The sequence below is a fragment of the Oncorhynchus nerka genome, linkage group LG2 (genome assembly GCF_034236695.1).
Source record: "Oncorhynchus nerka isolate Pitt River linkage group LG2, Oner_Uvic_2.0, whole genome shotgun sequence".
Classification (NCBI taxonomy): Eukaryota; Metazoa; Chordata; class Actinopteri; order Salmoniformes; family Salmonidae; genus Oncorhynchus; species Oncorhynchus nerka.
The window spans coordinates 40,710,667-40,721,375 of NC_088397.1; the positions used below are offsets into that span (position 1 = coordinate 40,710,667).

The following is a 10,709-nucleotide window of genomic DNA, read 5'->3' on the forward strand; positions in this document are numbered from 1 at the left end:
CAGCACAAAAACATCCTGTGGCGGACTGCAATAGCATCGAACAGTCCCCGCGATATGCAACTGTTCAGGGAAGTCAGGAACCAATACACGCAGTCAGTCAAGAAACCTAAGGCCAGCTTCTTCAGGCAGAAGTTTGCATCCTGTAGCTCCAACTCCAAAAAGTTCTGGGACACTGTGAAGTCCATGGAGAACAAGAGCACCTCCTCCCAGCTGCCCACTGCACTGAGGCTAGGGAACACGGTCACCACCGACAAATCCATGATTATCGAAAACTTCAACAAGCATTTCTCAACGGCTGGCCATGCCTTCCGCCTGGCTACTCCTACCTCGGCCAACAGCTCCGGCGCCCCCGCAGCTCCTTGCCCAAGCCTCTCCAGGTTCTCCTTTACCCAAATCCAGATAGCAGATGTTCTGAAAGAGCTGCAAAACCTGGACCCGTATAAATCAGCTGGGCTTGACAATCTGGACCCTCTATTTCTGAAACTATCCGCCGCCATTGTCGCAACCCCTATTACCAGCCTGTCCAACCTCTCTTTCATATCGTCTGAGATCCCCAAGGATTAGAAAGCTGCCGCAGTCATCCCCCTCTTCAAAGTGGGAGACACCCTGGACCCAAACTGTTACAGACCTATATCCATTCTGCCCTGCCTATCTAAGGTCTTCGAAAGCCAAGTCAACAAACAGGTCACTGACCATCTCGAATCCCACCGTACCTTCTCCGCTATGCAACCACACTCAAGGTACTAAATGACATCATAACCGCCATCGATAAAAGACAGTACTGTGCAGCCGTCTTCATCGACCTTGCCAAGGCTTTCGACTCTGTCAATCACCATATTCTTATCGGCAGACTCAGTAGCCTCGGCTTTTCGGATGACTGCCTTGCCTGGTTCACCAATTACTTTGCAGACAGAGTTCAGTGTGTCAAATCGGAGGGCATGTTGTCCGGTCCTCTGGCAGTCTCTATGGGGGTGCCACAGGGTTCAATTCTCGGGCCGACTCTTTTCTCTGTGTATATCAATGATGTTGCTCTTGCTGCGGGCGATTCCCTGATCCACCTCTACGCAGACGACACCATTCTATACACTTTCGGCCCGTCATTGGACACTGTGCTATCTAACCTCCAATCGAGCTTCAATGCCATACAACACTCCTTCCGTGGCCTCCAACTGCTCTTAAACGCTAGTAAAACCAAATGCATGCTTTTCAACCGATCGCTGCATGCACCCGCTTGCCCGACTAGCATCACCACACTGGATGGTTCCGACCTTGAATATGTGGACACCTATAAGTACCTAGGTGTCTGGCTAGACTGCAAACTCTCCTTCCAGACCCATATCAAACATCTCCAATCGAAAATCAAATCAAGAGTCGGCTTTCTATTCCGCAACAAAGCCTCCTTCACTCACGCTGCCAAGCTTACCCTAGTAAAACTACCGATCCTCGACTTCGGCGATGTCATCTACAAAATGGCTTCCAACACTCTTCTCAGCAAACTGGATGCAGTTTATCACAGTGCCATCCGTTTTGTCACTAAAGCACCTTATACTACCAACCACTGCGACTTGTATGCTCTAGTCGGCTGGCCCTCGCTACATATTCGTCGCCAGACCCACTGGCTCCAGGTCATCTACAAGGCCATGCTAGGCAAAGCTCCGCCTTATCTCAGCTCACTGGTCACGATGGCAACACCCATCCGTAGCACGCGCTCCAGCAGGTGTATCTCATTGAGCATCCCCAAAGCCAACACCTCATTCGGCCGCCTTTCGTTCCAGTACTCTGCTGCCTGTGACTGGAACGAATTGCAAAAATCGCTGAAGTTGGAGACTTTTATCTCCCTCACCAACTTCAAACATCAGCTATCTGAGCAGCTAACCGATCGCTGCAGCTGTACATAATCTATTGGTAAATAGCCCACCCATTTTCACCTACCTCATCCCCACAGTTTTTATTTATTTACTTTTCTGCTCTTTTGCACACAAATATCTCTACCTGTACATGATCATCTGATCATTTATCACTCCAGTGTTAATCTGCAATATTGTAATTATTCGCCTACCTCCTCATGCCTTTTGCACACATTGTATATAGACTCCCCTTTTTTTCTCTACTGTGTTATTGACTTGTTAATTGTTTACTCCATGTGTAACTCTGTGTTGTCTGTTCACTCTGCTATGCTTTATCTTGGCCAGGTCGCAGTTGCAAATGAGAACCTGTTCTCAACTAGCCTACCTGGTTAAATAAAGGTGAAATAAAAAATAAAAAAATAAAAAAATAAAAAGTAAATGGAATTACTAAAATGTACTTAAGTATCTAAAGTAAAAGTTCCTTATATTAAGCAAACCAGACGGCACACTTTTCTTGCTTTTTTTTATTGATGGTTAGCCAGGGGCACAATCCAACACTCAGACATAATTTACAAATGAAGCATTTGTGTATAGTGCGTCTGCCAGATCAGAGGCAGTAGGGACGACCAGGGATGTTCTCTTTATAAGTGTGTGAATTGGACCATTTTCTTGTCAAAATGTAACGAATACTTTTGGGTGTCAGGGAAAATGTATGGAGTAAAAAGTGCATTATTGTCTTTAGGAATGTAGTGAAGGTAAAGTAAAAGTTGCCAAAAATATAAATAGTAAATTAATGTGCAGATACCCCAAAAAAACTTTACACCACTGATGAAAACTCTCTTGGTAGATAGTGTGGTCTACAGCTTATCATGAGGTACTCTACCTCAGGCAAGCAATATCTCAAAACACCAGTGTCAACGTCAACAGTGAAGAGGCAACTCCAGTATCCTGACCTTATTAGGCAGAGTTCCTCTGTCCAGTGTCTGTGTTCTTTTCCCCATCTCAATCTATTATTTTTATTGGCCTGTCTGAGAAATAGCTTTTTCTTTGCAATGCTGCCTAGAAGGGCAGCATCCCGGAGTCACCTCTTCACTGTTGACGTTGAGACTGGTGTTTTGCAGGTACTATTTAATGAAGCTGCCAGTTGAGGATTTGTGAGGCATCTGTTTCTCAAACTAGACACTCTAATGTACTTGTCCTCTTGCTCAGTTGTGCACTGGGACCTCCCAACCCTCTTTCATTTCTGGTTAGAGCCTGTTTGCACTGTTCTGTGAAGGGAGTAGTACACAGCTTTGTACCAGATCTTCATTTTCTTGGCAATTTCTCATGTGGAATAGCCTTCATTTCTCAGAACAAGAATAGACTGATGAGTTTCAGAAGAAAGTTCTTTGTTTCTGGCCATTCTGAGCCTTTATCAATCCCATGCTCCAGATGCTCAACTAGTCTTAAGAAGACCAGAACAACAGTTTTCAGCTGTGCTAACATAATTGCAAAAGGTTTTTCTGTGATGATCAATTAGCCTTTTAAAATGCTGAACTTGGATTAGCTAACACAACGTGCCATTGGAACACAGGACTGATGGTTGCTGACAAGTGGGCCTCTGTACGCCTATGTAGATATTCCATTACAAATCTGCCGTTTCCAGATACAATAGTCATTTACATCATTAACAATGTCTACACTGTATTTTTGATCAATTTGATGTTATTTTAATGGACCTAAAAAAAGCTTTTCTTTCAAAAACAAGGATATTTCTAAGTGACCCCAAACTTTTGAACGGTGGTGTATGTACAATATGTTGACTCACTTTGTCTCTCCCTCTCCTTATCTACCCCTTGTTTCCCTTTGTGTAAGCAAATGGTCATGCTTTTGTTTGTCCAGTAGGGACCTGTTTTCATTGTATCACGTTAGTGATCGATAACCTATATCATGTGTGTTTATGTTAATTGAATAGAGCATCAATTAAACATAGTTAATTGATGAAATTAATAACAGTCATCAGATGAATGATTGTCACATCATGACAGTAGGATCGTCTCGAATGGAGCTCATCCAGTTTATTATCCAGTGATTGCACGTTGGATAATAGAACGGATGGTAGAGGCGGTTACCCACTCGTCGACGATTCTCACAAGGCACCCTGATCTCCTCCCCTTGTATTTCCTTATTTTCTTCATGTGAATGACAGGGATGTGGGCCTTGTCTGGAGGCAACATTATATCCTTTGCGTCCAACTCATTAAGTGGTAACAATTCATCACATTTCTGGTACTTCAACAAAAACAAACTGGGTACCAGTGTTTGGGATGGTACATGTTTTTAATACATTTCAAAGCTGCAATGGTGTACATATAGTGAAATGTAAATACCACAGTAAAATCAAATGCACCTGTGAACCTAGAAGAATAATTTTATCTGCAGTCACAATGTCAGCAGTCTGTAACACTGACCTGGGAGCCACAACAACACACACTGCATTACACTTTATTACAGTATGTTAGTTGCCATGTCCTGTAATGGACTGAGTTATTCAGTGACAACATCTAAACATAGCAATGGCCACCCCTAGTAAAGCGATAACAAATGCCCTCCTCATACATCTCCCTTCAACACAACATCAGCCTTACCCCCTCCAATATTCAAGGCAAACCCCTGTGGGTTCATGTCAATTAAACATTCGATAGAGAACTGCCATTGTATTGGTGCAGTGGAACTCAGTGCTCTTATATAATAGCGGCAGCTTTGGCTTAATGGTGTCTGACAATGAGGCTGTAGTTTGGGCGGCCTGTCTATGGCAGGAAGCAGCACAGAGTGGTCCTCTGGCGGCAGGCCAGCACTGAGGAGCAGCTAAACCACCAGCCTGGAGGCAGAATTAAGGGAATTACTTGATGTGTGATTTTTGGCAGCATTTTGTCTCTGACGGAATAAAATACAAAGGAAATCGGGATGAGCTGAGTATAAGAACTCAGGTGCCTCTCCAATCACTGTGATTGAGTGAGGGGGGTGAAGTTGTAAAATAGTCATTTTATTCTAAACGAATTATCATATGCCATTTAGCAGACATTTTACAGCTGAAGTCGGAAGATTACATGCACCTTAGCCAAATAAGGTTTTCACAATTCCTGACATTTAATCTCAGTAAAAATTCCCTGTCTTAGGTCAGTTAGGATCACCACTCTATTTTAAGACTGTGAAATGTCAGAATAAGAGTAGAGAGAATCAATTATTTCAGCTTTCATTTCTTTCATCACATTCCCAGTGGGTCAGAAGTTTACATACACTAAATTAGTATTTGGTAGCATTGCCTTTAAATTGTTTAACATAGGTCAAATGTTTCGGGTAGCCTTCCTTTCCACAATAAGTTGGGTCAATTTTGGCCCATTCCTTGCTCGCACACGCTTTTTCAGTTCTGCCCACAAATTTTCTATGGGATTGAGATCAGGGCTTTGTGATGGCCACTCCAATACCTTGACTTTGTTGTCCTTAAGCCATTTTGACACAACTTTGGAAGTATGCTTGGGATCATTGTACTTTTGGAAGACCCATTTGCGACCAAGCTTCAACTTCCTTACTGATGTCTTGAGATGTTGCATCAATATATCCACATCATTTCTCTACCTCATGATGCCATCTATTTTGTGAAGTGCACAAGTCCCTCCTGCAGCAAATCACCCCCATAACATGATGTTGCCACCCCCGTGCTTCACGGTTGGGATGGTGTTCTTGGGCTTGCAAGCCTCCTCCTTTTTCCTCCAAACATAACGATGGTCTTTATGGCCAAACAGTTATATTTTTGTTTCGTCAGACGAGAGGACATTTCTCCAAAAAGTATGAATCTTTGTCTCCATGTGCAAGTGCAAACTGTAGTCTAGCTTTTTTATGGCAGTTTTGGAGCAGTGGCTTCTTCCTTGCTGAGCGGCCTTTCAGGTTATGTCGATATAGGTCTCGAAGGCTGCGTGGTCCCATGGTGTTTTGTACAGATGAACATGGTAAATTCAGGCCTTTGGAAATTTCTCCCAAGGATGAACCAGACTTGTGGAGGTCTACAATTTTTTTCTGAGGGCTTGGCTGATTTCTTTTGATTTTCCCATGATGTCAAGCAAAGAGGCACTGAGTTTGAAGGTAGGCCTTGAAATACATCCACAGGTACACCTCCAATTGACTCAAATGATGTCAGTTAGCCTATCAGAAGCTTCTTAAACCATGACATCATTTTCTGGAATTTTCCAAGCTGTTTAAAGGCACAGTAAACTTAGTGTATGTAAACTTCTGACCCACTGGAATTGTGATACAGTGAATTATAAGTGAAATAATCTGTCTGTAAACAATTGTTGGAAAAATTTCACACATTAACAAGTCCAATACAGCAAATGAAAGATAAACATCCTTTTTAATCTACCCATCATGTCCGATTTCAAAAATGCTTTACAGCTAAAGCAGAACATATGATTATGTTAGGTCATAGCCAAGTCAAAAAAATGCCTTTTTTCCAGACAAGGATAGGACATCATGTTACACTCATAGGACATCACGTTACATGTATGTTTTGTTCGATAATGTGCATATTTATATCCAAAAATCTCACTTTAGATTGGCGCATAACGTGCAGTAATGTTTTGATTCCAAAACATCCGACAGTTTCTCCCATTTATTTTTCTTTCTCCTTTTTGCCAGTCTAAATTACAGTGGGATGTGCCTTGCCTCTGACACCCAATTCAGTGACTTCCTAGATGGGATGGGCCCTGCACAGTTTGTTGGGCGACAGACATTAGCCACAACATCATTGGGTGAGAGTTACTAAACGCTGTGCTTGAGATAGCTCTGGAGCCAAAAGAAGTCCCTTAAATTTGATTTGATTTGATTTGATTTGTTTAACCTTTATTTAACTGGACAGATATATTGTGCAGTAATGGACAGAAGGGGCCACACCTCACCACATGAGCAAAATATATATTGTTTGTCTTAAAGTAAAACGATTTGTGTGGTTTCATGAGTTGGGAAATGTATTAAAATTAGGTAATGTGTATGAACTATACAGCCAACATTCAATGGTAGTAAAGTTTGTGTGAGTGAGTGACTATAGTCATAGATATGTTTATAATTATCCAGGTGATGTTGAAATAGGCCTGCTGGAGAGAAATGGTGGTTTGGAGGTGGAGATTGTGCAGGCCAGAGGACTCACACAGAAACCTGGATCCAAAGGACCTCCAGGTGAGCAAGGAGATGCAACCATCATCTAATCCCTTTAGTTCTCTGGGAGATGATATCCAATCAGAACTCAAAATAAACCATATATTGCTACAGTGGAGGAAGAAACAAAACCATTTTTGAGACACTGCAAACCTTGTTCCTTATGGTAGATTTCAAGATGTCAAAGTCTAATCTTTAATCGTGTAATCTGAAATGGGGGATGAAAAGCGTATCTGTGTGATCTGATTGCGTTGAGGTATTACGCGTTCCCCAGAGACACACAATGCAATAATACCTGTCTTCTCTTGTTGCCAGCGGCTTACATTAAAGTGTACCTACTTGAAAAGGGGATCTGTGTTGCAAAAAAGAAGACAAAGTCGGTTAGGAAATCCCTGGACCCTCTGTATAACCAAGTGCTGGTGTTCTCGGAGAGTCCACAGGCGAAAGTCGTTCAGGTAAGGTAAAACAGATTTCAGTCACTATTCACTCATCAGTTTCATGTTCATAAGGGCACGCAATGGAAAATGTTAAAAAATGTTTTGAAACAGAAATTGATCATGAGTATCCTGGTCCAGGTAGTCCCTCCCCTTTTCCATCTGTTTTCTTCCACTTGGTGCCCAATGAACATGGCCCTGGTGGTCTCTACGATAATTACAATGGCAGTGACTGCGGCAATCAAAGATACTGTATCTCTGAATATTTACTTCTGTTGACAATAACCTCAAATGCAGGACGCCGGGCTAATGTTAACTAGTTTTGTTGTCTAATTTTGTAGACTAGCCTATGAAGATGTAACGACAACATCATGTAAAGTATATCTATAAGTGTAGCGTCAGCTACCATCTACCATTACCAGTGGAACAAATTCCTTGCCCCGAAGGTGCAATCAGACGATGAAAAGTGATGATTTGGACGATTGCTCCAGGAAGCCTGATATACAAGTCCACGGGAGATTTTTCTCCACTCATTCTTTCCTCCCTGCTCCCTCTCACACCTTCTTCCTGTTTACTTCTCACACACACACCTGTGGCAGTACAGACATACAAAATCCGTTTCTATTAGTATGGGATCAGGCTTGCCCACTCGGCTATGAGAACAAGCACAATGGAAGGACTGAAGGCATGCTGAGTTTACTCCACCGACATACATTAGTGACTGTGCCAAAGAAAGAATAAAGTATAGTGACTGCCCTATTTTCATATTTTGATAGCCTTATCCATTTGAGCCAGGCTCTGTATATCCCAAGTTTAGTTTCTCTATTGAAGCCGCAAAAGGGCTCTGCATGGATAAGGCTAACTAAAGTCATGCCCTAGCAGTTAGAACAGAACAGAGGTTAATAGCCTTTCGAAACAGTCACTGTTTACTTGACAGCTTGTGAATAATCCCAGCAATGATTTGGTGTCCTATCACTGCATAATTAGATCTTTGCACCTCCCTCCTTATCATTCTGTTCAGACACATTTCTGCCTCTAGGAGACTTGGCATGGGAACACAGGGATAAAATGCCTGGTTTTCTGGTATTAGAAAGGAAAGGGGATGTTGAACATTCATCTGAAATAACATTTTCAGAGGAGAACATTTACTCCTTTCTGTCATAACAAACATTATAGGCTTAAATAGAACCCAGCCCCTCTGCAAAATGTCCTCTGGAAACCTGAGGTTGAGGAGGAACCATATTTGTAGTGGATGCCGAGGCAGGGAAACAATCTTCCGTCCAAAGATTGAGAGACATTAGTAGAAGTGATTTGTCTACTGAGTCACAGAGGAAATCAATTTTCGTCATTGATTATTTTGTCCTGCAGGAAATAGCATCTCTGTTTGTCTCACTGACATTCCCATTTTATTTCTCTAACAGGTGATTGTTTGGGGAAACTACGGACGCATGGATCGTAAATGCTTCATGGGTGTCGCCCGCATCTTATTGGAGGAGCTGGATTTGACAAGCATGGTGATTGGCTGGTACAAGCTTTTCCCCACCTCGTCCATGGTGGACCCCACGATGGCACCATTGATCCGGCACTCTTCCCAACTGTCCTTGGAGAGCACCGTGGGCCCATCCTTTGAGCGCTCTTAAGAACTTTGCTAACAGGCTCTTTTTTGAACACACCCTTCCCTTTGTGTGCCCCCCAAAAGAAATGCACTACCCCTTCAGAGGGACATATATTGACCTTAGTGTACTGCTCTGAGATGGTTAGTGACACTGGCCTTGCACTGTTTTTCAGAAATAATTTATTTTAAACAGCAGAAGAAGGGGGCACCAAAGTTCTAGAAAGACTTTGAGAATAGGAGTTCCTTATTCTTACTCTTGACTTAGGCTGTTTTTTTACATGGCCCCAGATAATATGTCAATGCGTGTCATGGGAGCAAGAGAGAGGTTTGCAACCCTCATTCTGGGGATGTTTCATTCCTGTGTTCTGGTGGCAGCCATTGGGTTTGAAGCTGAAGGTTGCAACACAGAGGGGAATGTGCAATATCATGGTTATAATGTAGCTGGTACAGAAGCAAATAAGCCAACACAAGTTCTAGAAATCTACCACCAAGGAAAGCAGATTCTCTCTACAATTAAATAAGCCAAGCTGAGAATTCAAATTTAAATTGAAATTTTTTTTTAAATTGAGCTTAATAAGTGTTGTTTGAATAGATTTAAGATTGTCTTTGAAGCTTGTCTAATATTTTAACAGTTTCAACTGTGCCAATTTACCAGTAAGTGTCTTGACTTTGTGGCTTGTGCCATTGTTCAAAAGGGTAATTTTGGAAAGGAAACATCTGATTACAGCTCGTGACAGGGGCACTGAAGCTTCAGTTAGAGCTGTCCTTTTTTAAATTACAATCATCATTATGACACTGTCAAAGCAGGTAGTGATTAACACAACTCCACAAGTGAAGCAGTGAGGAAAGCTTGAAATATATTTTTTGATCATCTACAAAGGTCTGAGAGGAAATATGACAGATATATAATTAAATCAAAGGAATTTACAGAAAATTGTAGAGCTGTAGGGTAATGAAAATAACATGTATTTTATTTGGCCGCTTTATTATAGATGTTTTTCTATTAGTCTTGAGTGAGCCAAAGTGTGTTTTCTGATTTATTTGATTCATGTTCAAAGGGCAGAGACACAGAACTTGGTAGCATAGTAAGGTTGTAGCATTAGGTGGTAGCATCTCCATGACAGAATACCGTATTAGCTTATCACAAAATAATAATAGTAAGCATGAGATATTACAAGGGGAAGTGAAACAACACAAGTTGGTTAAAACTAAATTGTAAATTGATTGAGGAGCTAAACGACAAAACACACACAGTGCCAACGAACAGTTAAAAGTGGTTCAACATGTAGAATGGTCGGGAAATAAACAGAAGATTATGGCCAATGTTCTGGTCAGAGGGGATAGGCTTTTAACCATTCACTGGAACATTGTGTATTGTCCTTAACATGTAGTAGTTAGGTTCAGATTTATGAAGATTATTGCAATTCTGATTTATATGCTACTGTTGAAAACAGAATAGCTATATTAACTTTAAAGAAATAAGTGTATTTGGTCCGTTTAAGTACTACACAGAACACCCGGGTCTAGCTAGAATGAGCCTACATGTTGTGTATAATGTATTAAGTCAAATTTTTATGAAATGTAAAAAAATTTAAATAATATGGAGACAACATTTTGAAAATGC

The 10,709-nt window shown here is 41.6% G+C and overlaps 1 protein-coding gene across 1 annotated transcript in view; it reads left to right on the forward strand.

Moving 5' to 3' along the window:
* rims4 (regulating synaptic membrane exocytosis 4) overlaps nt 1–9,629 on the forward strand; it is a 50,326-nt gene extending 40,697 nt beyond the window's left edge. The window contains exons 3-6 of the mRNA XM_029669739.2: nt 6,521–6,633; nt 6,956–7,057; nt 7,352–7,491; nt 8,892–9,629. Coding sequence (XP_029525599.1) covers nt 6,521–6,633; nt 6,956–7,057; nt 7,352–7,491; nt 8,892–9,110 — 574 coding nt within the window. The 3' untranslated portion in view covers nt 9,111–9,629. The remainder of the gene's footprint in view (nt 1–6,520; nt 6,634–6,955; nt 7,058–7,351; nt 7,492–8,891) is intronic.
* The last annotated feature ends 1,080 nt before the right edge of the window (nt 9,630–10,709 follow it).